At 39.5% G+C, this 25,698-nt stretch overlaps 1 protein-coding gene and 1 long non-coding RNA gene across 4 annotated transcripts; both read right to left on the minus strand.

Annotated features, from left to right (window-relative positions):
* Positions 1 to 1,574: 1,574 nt before the first annotated feature.
* On the minus strand, positions 1,575 to 25,698 carry CCNC (cyclin C). 3 transcript variants are annotated; one of them, XM_038397514.2, is made up of 12 exons: positions 25,347 to 25,698; positions 23,441 to 23,547; positions 19,750 to 19,834; positions 19,441 to 19,510; positions 17,816 to 17,867; positions 14,926 to 14,981; positions 11,916 to 11,951; positions 8,540 to 8,631; positions 6,700 to 6,767; positions 6,232 to 6,311; positions 4,323 to 4,441; positions 1,575 to 3,594 (listed from the first exon to the last, which is right to left on the minus strand). In XM_038397514.2, exons 1-12 carry the CDS (start codon positions 25,376 to 25,378, stop codon positions 3,540 to 3,542), a joined length of 852 nt encoding a protein of 283 aa, XP_038253442.1. In that variant the 5' UTR covers positions 25,379 to 25,698; the 3' UTR covers positions 1,575 to 3,539. The 3 variants fall into 3 exon arrangements, with proteins under 3 accessions (XP_038253442.1, XP_043366637.1, XP_043366638.1); XM_043510702.1 differs by lacking the exon at positions 11,916 to 11,951 and having other exon boundaries at positions 25,347 to 25,532; XM_043510703.1 differs by lacking the exon at positions 23,441 to 23,547 and having other exon boundaries at positions 25,347 to 25,475.
* Positions 21,469 to 23,434, minus strand: LOC122459295. The gene is made up of 2 exons (XR_006279883.1): positions 22,105 to 23,434; positions 21,469 to 22,057 (listed from the first exon to the last, which is right to left on the minus strand). It is a non-coding gene; the product is annotated as an uncharacterized LOC122459295 (long non-coding RNA).

Below are 25,698 nucleotides of genomic sequence, written 5' to 3' on the forward strand. Positions count from 1 at the left end.
TGAAACTAGACAAAGGTTTCTAACCATCAGAGGAGTGAAGTTTTGGAATAGCCTTCCAAGGGAAGCAGTGGGGGCAAAAGATCTATCTGGCTTTAAGATTCTACTCGATAAGTTTATGGAGGAGATGGTATGATGGGATAATGTGATTTTGGTAATTAATTGATCTTTAAATATTCAGGGTAAATAGGACTAATCCCCTGAGATATTAGATGGATGGGATCTGAGTTACCCAGGAAAGAATTTTCTGTAGTATCTGGCTGGTGAATCTTGCCCATATGCTCAGGATTTAGCTGATCGCCATATTTGGGGTCGGGAAGGAATTTTCCTCCAGGGCAGATTGGAGAGGCCCTGGAGGTTTTTCGCCTTCCTCTGTAGCATGGGGCACGGTTGACTTGAGGGAGGCTTCTCTGCTCCTTGAAGTCCTCAAATCATGGTTTAAATAGCTCAGACGTAGGTGAGGTTTTTCGTAGGAGAGGGTGGGTGAGATTCTGTGGCCTGCACTGTGCAGGAGGTCTGACTAGATGATCAGAATGGTCCCTTCTGACCTTAGTAAGTTTGAATCTGTGAATCATTTTGTCCTTCATACTACTGCAAAATGACTTCAAATGCATTGAAGGAATCAGAATATGAAGGGATGTCTACTTGCTACTTTGACGTTTTCATTATGTAACACATTCCCCATCAGGAAGAATGGTTTGCATAATGCGTAGCTTATAAAACTGAAGTTCTGTTCTGCTTAGACCTACAATTTGTTTGGATCACAGGCTACTCAAGGAGCAGCTTTGCCCTGTAACTTTCCACCTGCATAGGAGGAGAAATGTAGATTTTTTTTTCTTAGTGGTTACTTGTGCGTGACTAGACAACTGTAATGATTTCTAATGGGGAAACAACTATTGAGCAGTGGGTTCAGTGTGGGGGTACATAGCTGTTTACATATTGCTAAATGAGGGAGGGGAGAACTACCAGGATAGATTTTTGTGAATAGAGCAGTTACTGTGTGGGGAAATGTTGAGAATCACTGCTTAAGTCCATTTGCAAGTTATTAGAACATGAGTTAGTGCTTTATGATAAGTGAACTACACGTCCCTAATTTGTACAAATAGTTTCCCACTGGAGTTAGCCTTCTTTGGCATACTACTTGATGACTTGACAGACCACCTCTTTATGTTCAATCCCCAAAGGTGGGATTTACAGAAGCACTAAGCTAGCCATCCCCCACCCCCTTTTAAAGGAAGAGGGTACTTTTGGAAGGGCACTTTTCAACAGTAGAACTCTTCCTCCTCTCTACCTAAGTTGTTTTGACAGAACCTTGATTTGTTGGTGATAAGGGCACACTTTAAAGTTCTCTCTTACAGGCTTTTATTAAGGGTGTTAATGTAGATTTGCCTTCGATGGACAGTTGGTGTCATGTATCTTAAATGTTTGTACAAATAAGTGGGGACAAATACTTTAAAAAAAAAAATCTAAAGGGTGTAGACATCCTACTAAAGGGTACCAGAAACCCACTAGTCTATTTTGCTTTAGCAAGGCTTTCAATTTATGCTGTTTACTTTGGGGGGGTGGATAGTTTCTTATTGAGGTCAGTCTACCATATCTTAAGTCAGAACTATTTTACATCTAGAACCTGTTACTGTTTCTCCTCCTGCCCCCCTCCTTCAGGTGGGGATTTTCTGGTCACCATTTTCTTGTATCTGCAGTAACAGTGTAATGGCATTTTAGCTCTGAGAACTACCAGAGAAGTGATACTTGTCTAATGCAATTAGTGAACTCTTTAGAACTATATGGAAAATAGTTTCACCACTATAATCATGAAAACATTTACATGCAGAAGCAAGAAGTTTTGAAAACAAATGATTAACTTTCTAGTCTAAAACGCATTAAAACTGTAGATTTTGTAAAATACTTATTAACACAGCTACCTCAGTAAAGCTTTAGTTCAGGAATAATCAATCAGTGTTAAGAACTGCACACAATCATTGTCAGTTTGCATTGATTTATTCCTACTCATGTCCTCATTACAAACAATACCATTTAAGTTTCAAGGGTCAAAAACAAGTCAATTTCCAAGAGTAGAAGGACCAAGTGTCTTTACCAGCAAAAGTAAAGTAATAAGGCTAAAAATACCTGTTCTCAGTAAAGTGTTTTAATAATTTGTATTAAATGTTTTATAAAAAAAACTTGAAGTGCAAGTAGCCTCATTGACTGCATACAAAAACCACTTTTTTTTCCCAAGAATGGTTTAGAATTAACAAGGTCCATCAGGCCATGTTTTTCAAGCACTTAGTCTATATGTTAGACCTGTGTAATGTGTTGCTATGCTTTGGGAAAAAATTTAGATTGGACAAAAGCTATTAGACTTCAGTTTTTCTCATTGAACTTTTATTTGTGGGAAAATCAGCATTTTCAGTTGAGAATTAAATAGTACACAAGTTGTTGGGCAAGGGGGACAAAACATTAAAATCTTTAGGGTCAAATCCTGACTTGAGTAGGAGTTCTGCATGATTCAGGCACGTAGGGTACAGCCCATGGTTTGAAGGAAACTCATTTTGTCCAGCAAGTAGGTAACAAAAGAATCCCATTGCAGTAATTCTTAAGAGCTACTCTTAGTCACATTTTAAAACAGCCAGGATGAAGCTTACTGCTTTCAGTAAACTTCTACAGAATCTCATTCAAAACATGAAGGCAGACTAATAGTGTGTGTACCTTTTTGTACCAAAAAAATCCAAAATAAAGAGAGCATTATCATCCAAATGATTGTGCTTCTAAAACATTTGATTGCACAGTATAGTACTTGCAAATAATTTAAACTTTAATATTTGAAATGGTGAAAACTTTTTTTTCCCCCTCAAAATGTCCACTATACATATTGCACTTTTCTGGTAAGCTGGGCTACTAGGTTTTGTGGAAAAATATCCAAGCTCCATGTACTGAGTAAAACAGCATCACTTTAGTCCAGAAGAGAAACTTAATTTTTTTCCTGCACTGGTTTCATTGAAACTCGCAATTTTTTTTTTACAGGTTTTTGCAGGCTTTGTTGCTGAAAGATTAGGTTGGTCTTTTTGACAATATTCTTTAGCTATAACACAAACTAGGTAAATGACAAGATTTATACACCCTCCTCCTTCAGTAATAAACAAAATGAAGATGACACAGAGCCATTAATATGGTTACACTCAACAGCCTTCATTACTGCAGTTTAAAAAATATTCACTTTAATGACAACCTACATTTTTCTGAAAGCAAATGAAACAGTATTCAACTATTAATACTGAAGTGGATGTGTGAATCTTTTGAAGCTCTGTTCAAAACTTCTGAATTCCTTATATTGAGAAATCTTGCTAATACAGTAGTTCCAGTGTTAAGGGGTTCATGCAATTTTAAAGAAAAAGCTTTCAACACGCTTGATAGAAACAAGCCATTTATTCTTCAAGTTCTTTGTCAAAGACGTTATTAAAACCTTCTGTCCATTTCATGAACACAATTAAGATCGCAGTATGTCTTGATCCAAAGTGGTCCATAATAAAGTTCTTTGGAATGTCTTAAGACTGGTTATAGCTGGAGTTCTGACTTCCATTTGGACCCTGTTCTCCTTCACTGTTTGGAGGGAGAAATACATATTTCAGATACAAAATATATATTAGTTACATTGTTAGCTTTTAAGAAAACGAACTATTGTGCAATAAAAGATTGTACTAAAAACCTCTTGAAAGAGAGAATCTTTAGACAAAATTCAAAGCATTTTTTTTGCCTCTCAACTCTATGCAATCAAAAACCCAGTGTTTTGATAACTAGGTCTAAATAAATTCCATTAGAAAGCCTACAAAACAGCCAGCACTTGAAGGATCAGATTTTCAAAACTGCACATGCAAAAAAATGTCCAATTGTGCACCCAATTTACCCCTGCAGTTACCATAATTAAGCTCACATATTTGCACCTTAGTGGTGATTTGCATGTGCAGATTGTCAATTTACACAACACCCAGTCACAGTACCTACCCAAGAGCAAATTTTACATGCAGTTCTGAGCAGTCAAGTCTTCCTAATTATGGTGAACTCATGTAAACAAAGTTCCCATTAAATGACTTTAATCAGAAAAACTCACAATGTTTAAAAACTACTCATCAACAAGAAGTAAATCTTCTTCATGGCTCCCAAAATAGTAGACAGTAGTGAGTCTATCACAGAAAGATCTGGACTGTAAACATACTGTATTTACTATGCCCCTAATGAAATATTCACTTGCATTTTAAAGAGGAAATGTTTAGTTTAAGACATTGTACAATATATGAAGTGGTATAAAAAAAGTAAAAACTGTATAGTACCTGTTTGGAGGTGGTTTCGGTTTAGGCATTTTACTAAGAATAGTAGCCATTTCTTTCCTCTCATCAAAGTTCTTCCACTGTTCATACAGTTTTAGAATGACCCTGATTATTTCCAAAATCTAATTAGAAAGAGATATTTGAGATCAGATACTATAGTGGTTCTGTGTTCATCACTACCCATACAAATGTGTAGCCATCAACCAACTAAAATGTAAATATGATGCTTTCTCTATATCAGAGTGACTTTCACATCAGTCTCAACAATTTAGCAATCTTAACTATTTCCACAGATAGCTGAGAGGGTCTTGGTCTAGCTCAGGGGTTCTAAAGCTTTTCCTTAGAGTAAATTACATCATAACACTTGTCAGGGATGGTGTCTAGGTTCACATGGTTCTGCCTCAGGCACAGAAGGCTGGACTTGATGTCTCGAGATCCCTTCCAGCCCTGCATTTCTCTGATACTGCAAACAGAGTGTCTCTTGGGCCACTTTGCCTCCCATTCAGAATTACGCAAACCACTTTTTTTTCTCCCCATCAAAAATTAAACATCCCACCTGTTACTTGGAAAAATAATATTAGGAATGCATTTTTAGCTTCTTTTAAGGCTATTTAACAGCTGGTAAACAGGATAGGCAGTAGCATATAACCAGCTAGCTCGCCATGGATCACCCAGCAAGTAGTCTGCAGACCACAGGTGATCCGTGGACCACGGTTTCATAACCACTGGTTTAGGTACCCTAGAGGAGGGGAGGGGCTGAACAGTGCACAATTATTTTGTCCTATGAACTATAACTTTCCCAGAGCTGGTCTTGTGTTTGCCAAAGTACTGTCTACCAATTTTTGATTTTTTTTCACCTATTATATTTTTTTATTCATACCACTTATTTTTGCTTTGTGGCCATCTTAGCTCTGCCCTCTCTTCCTACTAACCTCTACAAATATGAATTTCTAGTGCAGTATTTTTACTAAGCAAGGACTGCATGTGATGTATGGCTCTCACTTTGGCAATCACTGACTTAAAATGTTAGATAGTAAAACAAATAAATTAAAAAAACCTGAGTTTAGATAAAGCATTAAGCACCATGGAAGCAACATACATCTCTGAAATCAGTCACAATTGGCTAAGGAGTCTGGTGATGTGAACTGTTAAGCCTAGACTGTTATTTGTATCAGAACTGGGAAGTCTAAACGCACAAATATGTTCAGCAGCAGGAGTAACTTGGTAGCTACATAGCACCACCCCATGGTACAGAGTAGTTTCCCCCTGTACTCCCTGTCGTGTTCAACTCATTTTACCTTACACTGGTATGCACAACACACTGCAACTGTGCTGTGCAGTCAAGCCCAAAAGTGTAATTCATATAGCCTGGTTCAGCAAAGCTCTAAAGCATAAGCTTAACTGCTTTAATTAATTGGGGTCATAGTGCTTTTCATCCAGAAAGATCTGCTGTGTGTAAAACATTTTGGAAAGTACAGAACAGTTATATTAAAAGTAAGAATGGCGAGTAAGGAAGTGCTACTGCAGGAAGAATGAGGCAGAATTGCCCACGCTGGAATTTGGCCAGAATGCTTGGGCTAACACCTTTATTTTGTGAAAGATGCCATAGGCTATTTTATGACCACAACTAAACAAGAGCTCAGTTTTAGGTTTCATCTGAAAAATGACAACTCCAGAAGCACTCTGTGCTTGACCACTGGCTCAGAGGACAGAGTGCTATGCGCTGAATAACCAAGTCCTCTTTCTGAAATACCTGGGTTTTTCGAGATGTCTCCCATCCAACTCCTGCCTAGGTTTAACAATGCACAGTGTGTATCATCTAACAAGAGTATAAAGCTAAATGATAGGCATGCAAAATATCAATTAATGACATATCTTTCTAGTCAGTATGTATCAAGTAAGAAAAAAATACCTTCTCCATATCAACAGACAACTCAGCAAACCACTGCCTTGCATCCTTCTGCTGGACAACACAGGCCACATGTAGGCAAGCTGCAAAGTAAAATAAGTATAGGGACATGTCTACTGAACAAAGATTAGTTTGTTAAAAGATTAATTTTCAGAATACATTTTCGATTATTATTTCCTTCTTTATAATTGAGGGTTTCTGCCTCACTTTACCACTGTCTATTCTACAACACTTCCAAGTCATAGTTTTCAAAGATTAAGCTCAGAATCAAGCTTTCCGGTTTCTTGCAAGATTTTCAAGCCATATGACTGCACCGTCAATAACATCTGAAGTGCTAATTGAAAGAGATGATGGGGATAAACAGATCAACATTCTTTAGTACAGTGGATTTGCTAAGAAATACCCATTCATGGAAGACTATGAAAGATGAAACCATTCAGATACAGTGAAATAGTTGAACTTATTACCTACCTAGGGCTATCATGAAGGGAGGGTACAGTAGACAAAGATCAGTTCTATATGTGTCATTCACTATCCTCCTGTGCAAACAAAAGTAGTAAACACTCTGTTGTTCACCTTTATTCTCATTTTACTTCAGAAGTTACTGTCTGTTTTTATTTTAAAAGTTAGGAGGAATTTGTTTACGTTAAGACAGTCAAAAATAAAGGTAGGGAAAATCATGAATATTTGTATCCATGTAAAAAGAAAAGGAGGACTTGTGGCACCTTAGAGACTAAAATTTATTTGAGCATAAGCTTTCGTGAGCTACAGCTCACTTCATCAGAAAGCTTATGCTTATGAAAGCTTATGCTCAAATAAATTTATTAGTCTCTAAGGTGCCACAAGTCCTCCTTTTCTTTTTGCGGATACAGAGTAACACGACTGCTACTCTGAAATGTATCCATGTACATACACTTCTCATCTTGAATCTTTTGATTCATTCCCAGGTGATCATAGTAATGGTTTGCTTCTAAGCACTCTATGCGAAGTATATTTTGCTTCGTAATAAATTGTTGCTTTGCAAAGTATTTTGAAGATGCATCATAAAATTGTCAGCGTCAACCAATCCTCACAGCTCTCCTGTAAGGTATTTTAATCCTTGTTTTACGGAGGAGGAAACAAGGGCAAAAAGAGTAAGTAGCATGTTCAGAGCTATGGAGGGGGTCCATGTCTGAGTTTAAGTTATAATTCAGGAGCTCTTGGCTTCTACTAGAACATCCAGAGTGACGGACTAAATTTTGTATTGCCTATTTTTATTTTAATTTTAGAAAGAAAGCTTTGTTAATCTAAACAGTGGTTTTCAAACTGGGATACGCATATCTCTAGGGGTACACAAGCTCTCATCATGGGGTATGCGAGAAAAATCCTGTAATGGCAGACAATGCATTTTATTTAGTACAGAAGTTTTCAAACTATGAGGAGCATACCCATAATGGGGGGCACTGAGGAAAGTTCTGGGGGGAGGGTGAGCAGCAACACCAGGCGACTTGGGCCAGCACCTCATGGCTGGACTTGAGGAGGGAGTGCCACCTCCATCCCTGACTCACTTTAGTGGGCCATCCAGCCTGTCGGGAGGGAGGTTGCAATGAGTTGAACCCCACCTTTGAGTTACCATTTTTGGTTGCGCGCCCCAACCCCGAGAGGTAGCTGACCTGCTAAAGTGAGTCAGGGGGTGGAGGTGGCACTCCCTCCTTGAGCCCTACTGCGCAGGGCTGCCCCAAACTGCCTGGCATCATTACTCACCCCCCTGAATGTTCCTCCATGCCTCTGTAGGGGGGGCGCACACCTCAATTTGAAATCCTCTAGAAGCTATTGCTAAATGGAGTGCCATTCCAGATTTCTGCCCGTGGGGCCCCCCCACCCACATTGACTCTGCCTATCTCAGATGGAGGCACTTGGTGTAGACTACATTATTTGCAAAGGGGTACGCAGCCTAAAAAGTTTGAAAATCACTGATCTAAAAGAACAGATCAACTGTATACTACTTCTGACATGTTCTACTATGACAAGGTACAACAAAAAGCTCTCACATTAGCAGGGAAAGAGCATCTCTATTCAATATTCATTATTTAGCAGGACAGGCACTGGGCTACTAGTTCTGGTCTACACACAAGTTTAAAATCAGTTTGAAATCAGAATAGTTACACCACTGTCAGCCCGTGTAGACACAAGTACATCAATAAATTGCTGCCACTTTGTGTTTAGACATGGCCAAACCAACTTGTACTTGACCATCTCTGAAGTTTATTTTTTCAAGTTAGCTTTCCTACTGAAAGGATGCACTAGTATTATTAACCTTTGTCTTCATTACCATGCGAGGGGTAGCAGCATGTCTTCTTGGCCCATATCCTGCACATATTGGAGCAAAGGTCTATAAGGATGATACACTATCAAACAGCAATCCTAGAAACAAGTTTAAAAAAAATCAAATTATAATAATAGAAAATACACTGTCATCAGTTTGCATTATAAACATTGTTAAATCAATCTTTTTTTCTCCCCTTTCAGTTTCATATATTTTAGCATCATGACACCCCAATCTGGGATAATGAGGGAAGCACTCTCTATCTAAAATACCATTATATAGACCGATTGCCAGTCTGTCAACATCCTTTGCCTCTTAAGGGAAAAGAAAAGTGCCACATCTGCAGTTCACTGAAACGTTATTTGCCTACAAACTCATAATTCCCAACTGAAAATTCAGAACGCTGCCAGAAAACAGTCTGTCACTAAATAATACCATACATGAGAAGCTTGCCAAATAACTGACACTGATTTTAAAAGTCTAAACAGCTCTGAATTTTTTTCCTCTCTCTTAAGGTTTGAGTGTACAAGGAAGAACAAAGACCCCCCTCACCTCCCAACAACAGCTAGTTACAGGCAGTGGTGAGCTGGAGCTGGTTGTTCAATTGAGAAGCTCTTTTAGAACCAGTTGTTCTGTGAGGGACAACCGGTTCTAAAAGGGCTTCTAAATTTAACAACCGGCCAAAAGTGGTGCCTTAGCACCGATTCCATGGGTGCTCCAGGGCTGGAGCACCCAAGGGGAAAATTTGGTGGGCGCAGAGCAACCACCGGCAGCTCCCCACCTCGCGCCCAGCCTCAGCTCACCTCTGCTCCGCCTTTGCCGCCTCCCCTGAATACGCCACCCCGCTCTGTTTCTCCGCCCCTCCCCCCGGCTTCCCACGAATCAGTTGTTCGCGCAGGAAGCTGGCAGGGGAGAGGGGCTGAGAAGCAAGCGGCAGCTTCGTGCTCAGGCCCAGGGAGGCGGAGGTGAGCTAGGGCGACGGGGCGCGAGGAGGGCCGGCCGTAGGTAACTCGGGGGGGCATGCAGGGGAACTGCTCCCCGCTCCAGCTCCCCTCTGCCACCCTGGGCCTGAGTGCGAAGCCGCCGCCTGCTTCTCAGCCGTCCCAGGCTTCCCGCGCGAACAGCTGATTCGCGGGAAGCCGGGGGGGGCACGGAGAAGCAGAGCGGGGTGGCGCATTCAGGGAAGGAGGCAGAGGCGGAGCTGAGGTGAGCTGGGGCTAGGCGCAGGGTGGGAAGCACCCACCAAATTTTCTCTGTGGATGCTGCAGACCTGGAGCACCCACGGAGTCTGCGCCTAAGGAGCCACTTTTGATGTGATCAGTGGGGAGCAGCCGCTACGCTATCCCGCCCCTAGGAGCCAGAGGGACCTGCCGGATGCTTCCTGGGAGCTGCCCCAGGTAAGCACCGTCGGGACTCCCCACCTCGCCCCCCGGCAAGTCCCTCTAGCTCTTAGAGATGGGGTGGGAACCCACTACGGTGGCCCACAAGACCCTCCTGCCCAGTTCTGGGGGCAGTCAGGGGACAGGGATGGATGGGGCAGGAGTCCCAGGGGGGGAGGGGGCATCAAGGAACGCAGGGTTTTGGATGGGGCAGGAGTCCCGGGGGGCGGGGGTGGGCAATGACCCCCTCGTAGGGTGAGGAGGGAATGGGTTGTTAAGATTTTGGCAGCTCATCACCGGTTATAGGTATGCAACACTGGAGGGCTGTGTCAGTGAATATGTGCTACACACAAAAACTGAAATCAAATATTGCATGTACATTGTTACAGGGGAAAAATGTTAATTGTCACAAAAAGTAACTTTCTGTAAATAGTATCAGAGGGGTAGCCATGTTAGTCTGGATGTGTAAAAGTGGCAAAGAGTCCTGTGGCACCTTATAGACTTAGACGTATTGGAGCATAAGCTTCCGTGGGTGAATACCCACTTTGTCAGATGCATGTAAATAAAGTCAGTTGCAATTAAGGTCTGATTAATTATCAAGATCAGAGACTGTTCCTAAGCGCAGCACAGAACACCGATATTCAAAACACCTCTTTCTCAAGAAAAGAAATATTTCTCCTGTTACAAAAACACCAAAAGTCAAATACAGGGAATTTGGGACATCTCATTGCTGCAGTAACTTCAAACATTGTTAAAATAACTATTTGTTCTTCCATATTTACAAAAATTAACCTATGTTTCATATCTTTATCATGCATTTAAAAGGGCTCCTCTTTCTGGCACTAGTTATCTGAGGTGTAGAATAGTTATCTGAGCCCACTCCCTCTGCAGCCTGGGACAAGTCACTTAATCTCCCTGCCTCAATTTCTCTTCCTCCACTATAAAAATTAAGATAATCCCCAAAACAACCCTAACAAAGACTCAAGTTAGCTAAATATTGGTGTGATGCTCTGAAGATATAGACACTAAATAAATTATTTAGTGTTTTGGCAATTCCAAGAACTGCACACCTGTAGTTGGTACATTTAAGTGCTTTATAGTACTGGACACAGGCAGTGGCAGCATTACAAATGTATACAATTACATATTTAAAAACCTATGTTAAAACATTATTTAGGTTGTAGAGTTAGGCATTCAAAAGTTAGGAAATGTCAAATTTTAGGTTCCCTACGCAACCTTAATTTGGCCTCCTGCACAGCATCATGCTACAGTCTCTAGTTACATGATCACATACTATTTGAGCACAAATATTTAATTACATGATTGTACTGTTCTTCAGGACCCCTGCCTCATTCAATGCACAAAATGGACAATGTTCAGGGAATGAGACAGATGTTCAATATTTATTTTTATCTTCATTATCAACTTGTGTCCCTGTCTTAACAGGGCACCATCCAACCCCTGCAATGAATACAGGATTATTAATTTCCTTGTGGTATTTTCTAGAGCACTAATCGTTCTAATATCTGAATGCTTCACAAATATTAAAGAATTTATCTTCAGATTTGCACTGTGAGAATTTGAATGTTCACATTCAGTTATTATTTTGGCACATTGCCAAAGTTTAGTTGAAAGGAAAATGCTGACTTTCAAAAGTTTCTCTCAGCCAAACTTGAACAGAATTTCTTGGTAAGATACATCTCTATCTCTGACCCTAGGGTCTTCACCCTGTTAAATTTCAGAGTCCTTCTGTACATAATGGAAGTATTCGAGTTTTTTCAAAAATGATCACAAGAATCTTTACGGTGCAAAATGGTAGGCAACCTAAATACAGGGGGTCACTAACCTCCATATATTTGAAAACACAAAAGTTAATTGAGAAAAGGGGACAATAAGAACTTCAACAATGAAACTCAGGTTATACAAACAAATGGCAGCTCCATACATATTATTTTGGTAAAAATAGTAGTAGTAGTGGTAGTAAGAGAAAGAAAGACACCTACCATTAATTCTAAAAGATAGAATTCACATTCTAATATCTGCAAAGAATTAAAAATATAATTAAGCAACAATTTTCTCTTAACAGGAAAGAAAGTAAAGGATTAGTCAGCATCCAGACTAATACATTTTTTTAAATACAAGAATTCCTATATACTACGAATTGCACAAGAAACCCCAGTCATTCCACAGCGCTTTCACCAATTCCAAAATTTTTTTTTATAGAAACACTACAAACCAATTAAGAAATATCTCAACAGAAAGCATCTTTAGCTAGTCAACTGTCTCATCATTTTAATAACCACTCCACTTCTAAGGACAGGGTTTTTTTCTGTCATTGCTGTGTACTTAAGTATTTTCATTTAACTGTTATATGAATATGTTCTGTAGACTATTTCATTTACAGTACTTATGCTGCTTTGTTCACATGGGGACGGATCTTTCAAGGGGCTGAGTGCCCCCAACTTCACTGGAGGTTAAAAACAGTTGAGGGCACTTGCGCCTTTGTAGGTTTAGTTTCTCTACTGTTACAGCAAAGACTGAAATGAAATGAAAAGGATATCTGGGATATTGACAGATGTATAGGATATTAGAGTATAAAATGTTACTAAAATATTCTGACAAATTATAGACATCAAGACAAGATATCTCATTTTCAAGACTCAGGATGATGGCTTAGCACCACAAGAAGGGGACTAGATTGCATTTGTTTAGTTAAAGCAAGCAATATTTTCCAGTATATTAAGAAAGGCTATGAACTATAACGATGGCACTAACTGTATTATGCTAATCTAGAAGACATTTAACATTTCTAATGCAATTATGTGGCCAATAGGAATGTCAATTACCAGCCTCCAATCACATATTTTATTACCAATAAGTAATTTCAGAGGTATCTACTAAGAGATTGGGTAGGCTGAAGTTTCCTGTGGTATTGGTTCCATGTAACCAAACCTTGATGTATCATACAATTCTATAAACTGAATGCTGACTCAACAAGAACCAGAATAGCAGTGCTGTTCAATATTATACTTTTATGTGGCTTTGAGTTTGATCCTAAAATAGCAGCACAGCATTTCCCCAGGGATCTATATCAAGATCTAAAGAAGAATTAATATATCACATTGGGCTAGCCAGCTCTGCTGGAGAGCAGTAAAAATGAAAATGAAAAATTATATTGAGATTAGAATTTAGTAGTATCTTATTATATATCACAGTTACCAAGACTGTAAGGAGACATGCTTTTCCTTTGGGAATATGATAGTAAAAGCTAAAAGGAAATAAATTTGAAAGAAATATATTACATTAATAAAATCTGTACCAATCCCCTCATCATTGTGAGGCTTCATTACCAAAGATATTGCCTTCACAAAACTTGGAAATTTCTTAAGTCTAAATAAGAGTTGTAGAAAGAGGGACAGATTTTTACTACAGATTAAATATTGGGGACAAAAATAAAAAACCCTTAACATGAGCCAACTCTTCCCATGTGTAGGCCTGGTGAGTATCCCAGGAACTGGAATTACTTTGATCTATCCTGGAGCAGTGTACTTGGTAACCAACTGCTGTATAATTACTGCTATTTTATTCAGTCCCACTTTATTTCTCTATTCCCTTTATAATATTTCTCTTTCTACTAACTTAAGGAAAGTAGGTGATACAACAAGTAACTCTTTCATAAAGAAACTGCAAGCATGGACATGGGTTAACTCAAAGAAAGTTTCCCTACAACTAATTCAAAGTTAATTGTGAATACCTTGAAATAACCTTGAAACAACAGTGAAACTAAATTGCTTAGAAATTATTTAGCAAAAAATAGGTCTTACTTTTCCATAGAAGACCTGAAAAAATACTTGTTTCCAAAGGATTGCCTGGTGCAATTTTTGCTCAGTTGGGCCCCAAATTGAGATTTAATTGCCCCTTGTTACAAAATAGTACAATGCATTACATTTATAAAAGAGCCACAAAGTTGTAGCCATATGAATTAAATAAAAAGGCAAAGGAGCTAAATATTCATGCAGAGCCAGAATGGCATAAGCCAGGTCACTAAATTAACGATTAGGGCCCTACCAAATTCATGGTCATTTTTGGTCAACTTCACGGTCATAGGATTTTAAAAATTGTAAATTTCATGATTTCAGCTATTAAAATTGGAAATTTCAGTGTTGCACTTGTAGAGGTTCTGATCCAAAAAGGATGAGGGGGGTCAGGGGGGTTGTGGTATTGCCACCCCTACTTCTGCATTGCTGCTGGCAGCAGCGCTGCCTTCAGAGCTGGGCAGCTGGAGAGCAGTGGCTACTGGCTGGGAGCCCAGCTCTGAAGGCAGAGCCATCACCACCAGCAGCGCAGAAGTTGTGGTATGTTATTGCTATCCTTACTTCTGCGCTGCTGCCTGCAGAGCTGGGCCCACAGTAAGCAGCTGCCACTCTCTGGCCACCCAGCTCTGAAGGCAGCAGTGCAGAATTCAGGGTGGGATGGTATGGTATTGCCACCCTGACTTCTGCGCTGCTGCTGGGGTGGGGGCGCCGCCTTCAGAACTGGGTACCCAGTCAACAGCTGCTGCTCTCCAGCCATCCAGTTCTGAAGGCAGTGCAGAAGGGTGGCAATACCACAACCTCCCTAAAATAACCTTGCGACCCTCCCTGCAACTCCCCTTTGGGTCAGGACCTCCAATTTGAGAAATGCTGGTCTCTCCCATGAAATAAGTATAGTAGAGGGTAAAAGCACACAAAAGACCAGATTTCACGGTCCGTGACGCGTTTTTCATGGCCGTGAATTTGGTAGGCCCTATTAATGATACAGAGCTGTTCCACCTGTAAGAAAAAGACAGTTACCTTTTCCGTAACGGGTGTTCTTCGAGAAGTGTTGCTCATGCCCATTCAACTTGTGCATGTGGCGAGCACACACACCTAAGTTGAATGGACATGAGCAAGCATTCGAAGAAGAACATACAATTTATTCCTGCTCGCACATACTTGTCTATGTATTTATTCGTTAGAGTTGTATCATACTTACATGATTCATCCTATAAGGAAACTCCTTCGGAAAGGCATAAGAAAACCTAGTTTTCACTGTAGTAAAAAGAGATTGATATATTAAAAATAATGAAAAAATTAAATCAAATATTCTTCTTTACTTATTTCTATTAGTTCATCAGCATGTAGAGCCTCAAACCCTCTTATCTGGCCACTAACCATCTACTGCTATACATAAAGAACAATCCTACTTGAAAGAGGAGAATTAACTCAATTGTATAACTCAGTTGTTTAATTCCTGAAAGATGAAGTATTATTTGAATAAAGACTGTCAGTTCTGTCAGATCATACATTTTTAAAGCTATTTTAGAAACTCCCCCTCTGAACACAATGGACAACATTTAACATTTTCTGAGCAGACAGTGTTCCCTGTAATACTGAGAAACAATAATTTAGGGCCTGATTCTGGCTGAAGTCACTATAACATTGATGTCAGTGGGAGGAGGATCTAGCACTCTGAACAACTAAAGGGTTGAACCTGAAGTCCTTAGGTATGTATGCACATTCCATATGCTTCCATGTGAATTTTGTCTGCAGAATCATGCCACTAGATGGAAATTTTAGTTATTTCAAATTAAAAGAGTAATTTTAATTTTGCATTGTTCGATAGATTAAAAACAATAATGAACAGTTCAATGATTATGTGGACTATTTATTCAGAAAACTACTGCAACTTCATTTGTTTTTAATTTACACCAGAAACAATATACAATGTAAAGCAGCCAAAAACTAATGTAAACAATGCAATTCTATAATAATTTTAAAAAGAGAACCCTGTATATACCACTGCCTCAGAGAAAAACAGCATTAGAAGTGAAAGAGAATATAGCTTGACCAAGCCAAGTTTTAGGAATAGACCCAGTTGCAGGTCAATTATACTGCTCTGTGTCAAACAGAAACAAGACTACAGTTCACCATCAGTGGACAGTCCTTTCATCATGGCTCTTTAATTGACTCTGAAGTTGGGCAGAAAAGGTCTCCTCATCGCACTTTTTCAGGCAAGTAGGGGTAAAAGAATCCCAATTTTTTGGAAGAGTTGTGGGGAAAAGATACGATTTCCAAAGCATGCTGGAGCCTCCGCCCTATTGAGCTGTTCCTGCACTCAACTGCAGGGGTAGAGTGAAGAGGTTGCTAGAGATCAATTTAAGGTGCCTTCTCCCCAAAGGGAAGTGTACACTGCCTCCTCAGTGCCTCTAGCCACGGAGCAAGGTGCAATGGACCAAACTGTCTCAATTAACTAGCAGGTCTTCCTTTTTGTTAGTTTCCTTTTATGCATCTCCTATTTTTTCCACTCAATTCTTTTTTCCCCTCCTTTCCAAAGTCCTATACCAACCAGCTGAACCTGTGCTGCTGAAGAAGCTCTGCTAACAGAGGCACAGGCAGAAGACAGACATACGAAAGTGAGGTTGAAGAAAAAGCCACCTGTGCATTGTCCTCCCACTCAATGTGTGCTCCCAAGTACAGTGGTGTATTTTGTTTTTAAAGCATTGCAAGATCCCTGAAAACTAACATTAAATTTAGACTTCTGTATCTTTATCAAGTACATATCTGCTGTCCTCATTGATGCACAAAGTTATCACACAAATCTGCACTCTTGCTAAGGTTTTAATGTAAAATGGCAAACCTACTACTAACTGCAGTACTGATGTATTTTTAGTTACAGAATTCTACATAAATATTTTTTCAGTAACTTAAGTCAGTCCTTAGAAGATCATATCATATACAACCTTAGTCTTTTTCCAAATGTCAAAATATAAGATTCTACAAGCTTTAAGATTCTAATCTGAAGATCTTTTATTTTTAAAATGAAAACATTATTATGGATGTCACTCTGGTTCAGCAATAACTCCTCTCCCAACCATTAGGGTTGCTTGGGATGGGATCTTTGGTCTTCCAGCTGGCATTGATGAAGTGTTTCATCTCCTGGTGGTGGAACTGTCACAGGGCTAACCTCATGGAGTGATATACTGCATACACAAGCTACAAATGCAGCCAGTCACCTGTCCTCTCAAACTCTAGGTGGGGTTTTGAATGCATTGACCTACATTTTGAAGAGCAGAATAGTGAGAAATTATCAGCTGAGAGCAGCTGGGCCTTCTAGGTTGGATCATAGAATTCATCTGCATAAGTCATTAGTTTAAGGACCTCAGGGAATGAGAGGAAGTTATAGGAGAGAAGGGAAAAGGAGAATGAGGGGAAATAATTTTAAGTGTTTTCTCTAATTAGATTTTAACTTTATAAAAACTTAGAAATAGTATCTTTTGCTTGACCTATGAAAATGAATTGAATCTACAACATGTGTTTGCAATTAGTAATTTTCCAACAAAAAAGTATTTTAAGAAAAACTAAAGTATTGAGGTCTATCAAAAATCTCAAGCAGAGTAATAGTTCTACAAAAGCTAATCGTGATAAAAAGGACAAATAAAGCCCAACACTTCTAATTTACACCGTTGCTCGAATTGAAATCTAGAGCTGATTTTCAGGGTTTCTTTCCAATGAAGTGAGCTGTAGCTCACGAAAGCTTATACTCAAATAAATTTGTTAGTCTCTAAGGTGCCACAAGTACTCCTTTTATTTAGGATAATCATCATGGCACCTTATTTTTAGTTGTGATTTGACTGATATTTTCCCACCAGAATTGATACCAGTGTAGAATGGTACACAGAAAGGACCTTTTCTTCCACATACACACTTCAAACAGGTGTCTTTTCCCCTAAAAGCACAGACAATGTAAATGAGTTGTCTTTAGGAGCAAGGTTAAAAATCCCTAATGATTTGATAAGAAACTATTTCTTAACAAATTGAACATCTCCTCTCCCCTGAAAATAGCTTCCTTAATATAGTATAACAAATACGTCATTTACACTTACATACAGAAGTAGCAGCAGAAATCAACCTTGTGTTTGAGACCACACCAAATTCCTGAGCAAAGAAGAGCGGTAAATGAGGTGACCCAGTTAGTATTGAACTAGCTGAAATATCATTTGATCACACTATTTATCAGTTTAAAAGCACTGGGTTTTCTTGCTAGACTTTTTTAAAATTGCATTTTAACTAAATATTTTCTTCCCTATTAAATGTCTGTTTAGGTGGTTAGAATGAGTTAATTATTTAAGTAAAGCTACACCAACACAGAGGTTACTTTTCATTTAATAATTACTCCACTGTTCTCATTAAAATGAATAGTAACAAACATTTAATACTCAGAAATGTCAGATTCAGAATACTGGATTTATGTATAGTACCCATACAGAATAGGCAGTCATACTGCAAACTCCAACATCCCACTACCAATACATCTCAATCTTGTTTGAGAGGAAACCCTGTTCTAGAAAGCCACTGGTAATGTTTCAAGGGTAGCTCAGTCTTCATGCATTATTGTTGGCAGTATCAGCAGAGAAGACAAGGCCTTATTTACATTGAGTAATTTTACAGAAAAATTCCCAACAGTGCTAACACCAGTTCAGCTTCCCTCTTAACACCAGTGGGAGCCCAAATATAGACAAGGCTTTGGCGGCACCCAGTGTTTTCAATACTGTATAAATTAAAAATATGTATCTATTATTTCTGTCTGCCATTATCAGCAGATTAAATTAACATGGTGATAAAAAGAACTGCACACACACACACACAGGACGCTGCCAAAGCTTCATCTACACCAAGACTTTCACTAGTGCCAACAAGGGTTCAGCTGAACCAGTTGTAACGTCAGCAGATTGTGTGTGTGTGTGTGTGTGTGTGTTAAATTCCCTTGTATGGACACAGTACAAGTTTGTCAGTTGCAGGTATGTTTTCTGGTGATGTGGACATCTATCAAAGAATGACCTGAGACCATTTTATTTCACAAAGGGCCATGAACAGCCTCCAGATTATAACAAATCTCAGGCATTGCTGACCCTGGCCATACTCAAGTCAGGGAACTTCAGCTGGAAAGATTGAGTCCTCCTTACCAATATCCTTTGCCATTCAACTACGCACACTTTTCTCACAATAAACATATGAGCTACAGGATTTGCTATTGAAATTAAAAAAGTGTGGTAAATTCTGGAGATCCCTTCCCATATACAGTGAAAAACACAGTAGAATTTCAGTTATATTTGAAAATTGGAGTAAAAACATTTAACCAGTTTCTATACATAAAAGACAAAACTGAACCACATAAAAATGGAGATTTTACAGAACAGCAGCACAATTTATGATATATAAATAACTACATTAAAATATGATCTAAACACTGTCAAAATCTCCAAGATTCTTTAGGGTTGAGGAAACAGGCCAGTAACTCAGGCAACATTTTGAAAAATGAAGTACTACTTAATAGCAGCTATCATTGGGCCTTTTCTCTCTGATGCTAAAACGATATGGAAATCCATAGAAAAAAAAGAGGTCTGTACCCCCAAATCATGGAAACAAAAAAATACCTTAAGAACCTTAAATATTTCATCTCCCTTATATATCATATACTTTTACATTAGAAAATTATAATACATCATACCTCTACTTTGGATGCCAAAAACACACACGTAGGAGCCATTAATACTGGATCTATACTTTTTAGGGAATATCTGAAATGTCATAACAAAATTATATGTTGTTTTATATATGTAGAAAGATTAATGTATTAAGAGCACCACACTTCCTTTGGAAAAGTAAAAACTGTTTAAGTTAACATTATCAACATAAAAGCTTTACATCATTCACAAACAAAAATGGTATTTTTATTTTATTATTGCACTTTTAAAGGGCTATCAAAATCTGCCTAACAAATGCTTTATTCTTGTACCATCATAGTAAACAGTCCTACCTGGCATAGAATCTCTTGAAGTAGACTGTAGCAGTGGCAATAACTTGTTGTCTTAATTTAAGATGTTCACCTAAAGCCTGGATGACTTAAAAAAAAAAAATTTAAGTTGCGTTTTAATACGATTTGGTACCATTTATTGGGCACTCTACGTGGGGCCTATGGGAGAAACTGGATTGAAAGGGTTCTAAAGTGTGGTAAGACAGCCCTCATTTTCAATTCAGAGGTTTGGCTCCACAGAGACCATGTTTCAGCGGGCCATTTTGATAACAGTGGATGCATGCTGCAGCCTGTGGTGTATGTGGACTGGACATTTTCTTAAAGATGAGGATGACAATTTGCTCCATTATGCACAAATTATGCATGTCCCTTGGGAAGGTGACCACATACTACACAGCCTCCACTGGGTAAAATTTAGGTGTCCATTTTACAGTCTAAAATTCAAATGTTTTAAATTAAACCTGACTTTTACATGCATTGTAAATTGAATAAAGCTGTCAACAAACATGGTCACTGGATTTGGCAGAGGCAGCAGGTGTTGGAGAAGTGACATGTTTAGTCTAGGGAAAGGGGATGGAAGACCAGAGGAAGTATTCAGCTGCTCCATCACAAGTGTTCTCTGCCAGTTGGCTAAGAAGCAGCCCTGGTGTCAGCTGTGCAGGTAGCTCATCTGGCCTCCCAGGCAAAGGAAAGGTGCCAAGCACATTAGATGCATCAGTCTGGGATACAGAGCAGAGGTGGGATTAGAGAACGATGGAATGAAACATTACACTTTGTTACATGCTATTTTTCCTGTATTTCTCTCTCAGCTGTTAGTTCGAACATGGCAATGCCATATATCATAGACTATCAGGGTTGGAAGGGACCTCAGAAGGTCATCTAGTCCAACCCCCTGCTCAAAGCAGGACCAATCCCCAACTAAATCATCCCAGCCAGGGCTTTGTCAAGCCTAACCTTATCAGTATCATGCCTTTTATACAGAGGTCTCAAGTTATGTCATTTAGTTTACACACAATATATTTTAAGTATGTACAGCAAAAACCAAACAGTGGTATCAGATGGGAAAAGCAAGCAGTTTAAATTATTAAATATTGACAGAATCTTACACTGTATTAGAAGCATATAAGCACTTGTAATTGTCTAGTTTGCTCATGCGCCATTGTCCACTGTCTCCCACAGACAACAGAAGCTCTCTCCCCATATTCAAGGACCTAAATGGCTCCCAGTTGAGAATGTGAAGGTACTGGGGGCATAGCTGGCTGGAGGTGGGAGGAACCTGAGGGAAAGTCATTCTTAATAGCCTTATTCCTTGGCTACCCAGCAGATTTTCCAGAGGAAAAAATTATGTCATGTGTTAACATTAGTCAAAGCAAAACTAAGTCCTTATCTCTGACTTGTGACCTCTTCACCCCCTCAGGGAGAGAACACGTGTACTGCACAGTTAAGGCCAGGGTGCCAAAGGCATCAAGGCTCATAAATAAGCAATGCTGCCAAAGAAGGAGCCAAGCTGCAACATGAAATGTCTCTGCACAAATGCCTCAATATCCATAAGCTTCCCAATGAATCTTGGGACATTTGCACAATTACAGTATTGTGTCCCCTGACCTGACTACATGCTGGTGTCCTCACACTGGGGAGGATGCATCAGAAAAATCCATGCAGTAAGCCACACAGAATTTTATAAGTTCATTTTCCCTTCCCATGGGGTTTTTCTGTAGGAGGGAATGGTTGGGCCGTATGTGACCAGAGAGAGAAACCAAGTGAGATTTAGAAAAGAAAAAAAAAATTAACTGATAAGTGCCTAAAGAGACCTTATAAATGGAAGCTTACAAATGAAGTATTTTAAAGAATGTTATTAGGTTGTTTAGCTCCAATGTTTCACAAAAATCTAATACTAAAAAGTGTTTTCACAACCATTTCAAAAACTTGATTTAAAAATGAAAACATTTCTGTTTAAAGTTGAAATATTTTTCTTAACAGCTTGTAACCAAAACATGTGCTAATGCATGAAAACCAGAAAAGCAAACTAGTCTACTCCAAAGGAACATAAATTCTAGTAAACATCCACAATCCTACAGATAAGAGTGGTCACAAACGTCCTCCTTTGGACAATGGTAAGAGCTGATTAAAAAAACCTAACTTAAAAAGTATGTAACAAAACAAGTGACTGTGACATTCATTTAATCAGCTGGTAATCTTCACCAGAAAATGGAAGTAACTAGTCTGTTTTCCTTGTCCGAGAGGAATGAAGCACTAAAAGCAACATCAATGGAAAAAGTAAGATTTTTAAAATATTTTAGTTTTCATAAATCTAAAGTAATCTGAGTAATATAAATAAGGACATATGTGATTGTTAACTTATCAATGTCCTTTTAAATCTTGTTATATTACAAAAATCAGAATATTGTTTTTACTTTGTCCTCAAGGCATTTTAGGACAGTTAATCCATTAGATAAACACGAGTGCTCACTCAGTTATTTTGTACTATACAAGTGTTAATACAGCCAAATTATTTGTGATCAGATTTTGCAGAGTACTTTAATCTTTTATCTTTTAATTGAAAATAAGAATAGCTATGCCAAAGAGAAATGCATCTGAGCATAGAAGTGGGGGATGGCAAACTAGAGTTATAGTCCCAGCACCTAACATGAACGCTATAAGTGCCCTCAAGAAAGTCACTAGCCTTTCTGTCTCAGTTTCTCCTTCCAGACAACTGAGAAAATACTATGTTACCTATCTTACAAGATGGTTCAGAGAGAGTATTTAAATAGCACTTTGCACAAAGTGCTAGTTTAAGAGTCTTTTCTCCCTTAGGGCTTGGTCCTGCAAGATACTTAAACGTTCTGGTCCTTATGACACAAAGCACTAAAGCCCAGATTTTTAAAGCTATTTAGGCATTCCTGTGCTCAGCATTGCAATGCCTAACTGATTTATGAGCCTAATTTCATTTTCAAAAGTGACTTAGGGTTCATTACTGCTGAGGGGGAGGCATCCTGCAGCAGCAAGTCTCAGAGCTAGAATCAACTGACTCAGTGACTGGGGTGGATCTCAGAGCCCAGGCTCCAACACTGTTATTGTCAGCCCCATAGCACAAGCCCAAAATCAGTTGACTCAGGTCTGAGACTCACTGCTACATTTTGGGGGGGTTTTTTTGTGCAGTGTGGATGTGCCCTAAATCACTTCTAAAAATGAGACTTAGGCATTGCAATGCTGAGTACAGCAACACCTACATTACTCAGATTTGTAAAGGTATCTCATTGCTCCAACAGGACTATTCCAGTGCTTAAAATGTCAGGGCCAGAGTGTTCAGCACTTTGCAGGATCAAGCCCTAAATAACTCCACATTCTAACCTTTAAGCCTCTACATATAAATTTGCTTCTTTTTTTGCCCTCCCTCTTTTTGTCTTTACAGAAACCTCCTGAAAATAAGAAGGAAGACTATTGAAATTTCATAACATAACTGAGAAATACATATACAGCTAGTTTATCTATAAAACTCTTCATACAACTAAGAATACAGCTAATCTGAATAATTTATAAAAGATTGTAACTTAAAGTTACGTGTTAAATAGATTGAGTGAATGTACACAAGATGTTAATGAGAAACTGATATTCTAAGCAACTGAAACCTGAATTCAGACATGGTAAACACAATACGGGCTAAACAACTGAGCTAAAAATAAAACTATTTTACCATTAGTAAAGAATATCTGCAGTTTCCAATATTCTTCTTCTGTCAGAAATTTCAAATCCTTTTGGCGTTCCTTCAACAAATCTTGTTTATCCAAAATCCATTGTAAACTGGTGGGGGGGAAAGCAATTTTTAAAAACTATGCACAAACATTATGTAGTGTCTCCAGCACAACTAGATTGCAGATTACATTTGGAGACCAAACAGGCTGACAGTATCTCTTTAATCAAGTTTTGCAATACTAGAGGCACACTTGTGAAATGAATACTCATTAGGGTCATTAAAGTCAGGCTTTTGGAAAAATACTCTCAAAAAGTAAGAGGATTTCTTTTAATTTTGTTGCTGAAAATGTTTATAAACTGATAAATTGTCAGTTATTCATATATTTTATTCTATATTTTTTATCAAATATGCCTTTTTAAAATTCTGTATACTCAAATCTGGACTGATCTTCAGTCTTGTATAATAATGAGATACTCTATCAGTTCATTCTTGGCTACCTTGCATATTTAGTTCAAGGGCCTTTCCTTCAAGGAAAGGCTTTTCAATTCTTCTCTCTCTCCTTGGTGCAGAATTTTATTAGACATGAAGGGAGTATTTACACAGCCATTCCTGGAGCATTTGTGACTTTTGTTCAGCAACCCCAATATACAAATGCTTTAAAAAAAAGTTTAAAATGCTAGCCTTCCACTGATGCTACAATTACCTTTTTTAATTAGTTGCCAACATTTTTAATCTGACTACTTCAATTGGGATTACTCACATGCTTCATACAAATATTTACACATATGCTTAACCTGTGTGAGTCTAACTGAACCACTTCCACTTCCTACATATAATCATACTTCTTGAGCTTGTCCAGTCATAAGTTTTGCATGCTTATCCCTATGTATAAATATGGAAAGTTCACCTATGCATACATACGCTAGAGTGGGATGGAAAGTTGTGAATTTACTGGTAAATCATTTGTGTGTACATGAACATTCCCAATTATTATAATCAGGGTAGTCAAGTGAGTAAGGCACAAAATAGAAGAGAAAGGAAATGACTAAACTGCAGGTGTCATGAAAATTGCTACCAAGCCAGAGAAACTGATCAGCTGGTTTAACTATATAGATACCAATATGCTCTACCTACTAAAACAGATATGTGTTTATTTTTGTTTATAAATATTTCTATTTGAGCCATTTTAATTAGCAATGAATCATCAGAAGTCCTTTATGAACTCTATTTATATGGTCATGTCCCTGATTTTGCTAAAAGACATTTTCCTCCCATCACACTATTCTTCCTTCTGTCACAAGTTTTAATTTCATGCTCTAGATCTCCTTCTCAACTGTTTGGAAAATGTTCTTATTTTTTTAATTTTGTTTTGTCTGTTTAAAAAAAAAAAATATCAATCTTCCAAAACACATTCTCTGGCCCACAATTTGGATGGGTCAGAACCCGGGGCTGGGAACAACACATATGTATTTTAATTATTATTCATAAATTATTGGCATTGCCCACATCGAGTAAAGCACTCCCCCACCCCCTTACAGCTTTCCACACAAGTTTAATAAGCTTTCTATGACCTTCGTTAAAAAAATAATAATAATAACCGCGGTGGAAACGGGGGGGGGGGGAAGGGAGTCAGGAGCAAACTGAAGTGACTGGGCAAAGGACCGGGTTAAAGAGCGGATTTAAAAGCCCCCGGCCACATTGTTGTGGTCTCCACAACCCCTAGCCCAACTCGCCCAGATGCACCGTGGCCACCCGCGCCCAGCCTTCCCCCAGCCCCTGCACACAACACCCCCCCCCCAGCCCCAGCCCCAGCCCCAGCAGCCCCCTCCTGCCGGACCAGGCGCCCCACGGCCACCCGCTCCTCCTCCTCCTCCAGGCAGCCCCGGGCCCGGCGGGGGCCACTCACTAGTGCGAGCTCTGCCAGAAGTTCCCTGCCATGAAGAGGAGTCCGGAGGCGGCTGCTTCGCGTCACGCTGCCGACGACCCCGCCGCTCAGCCCGGCCGCAGGAGGAGGAGGAAGGAGGCGGCGGCGGCAGGAGCCCGCTGGTGTCCTCGCTCCGCCGACCGGCGGCGCAGGCTGCCGAGCGCGCCCGTTCCCGCGCAGGCGGGTTCCGCCTGGAAACCGCCCCGCCGCCGGGCGGGGGGAAGCGAGAGCTGGGCCGGCCGGGGGCGCGTCCGGGTCAGGCGGCGGGGGCCAGGCAGGGTCCCCGGCAGGGCGGCTGCGCTGGGGAGGCGGGAGCGGCGGAGGGGAGAGGAGG

This window comes from Dermochelys coriacea, chromosome 3, assembly GCF_009764565.3.
Source record: "Dermochelys coriacea isolate rDerCor1 chromosome 3, rDerCor1.pri.v4, whole genome shotgun sequence".
Classification (NCBI taxonomy): Eukaryota; Metazoa; Chordata; order Testudines; family Dermochelyidae; genus Dermochelys; species Dermochelys coriacea.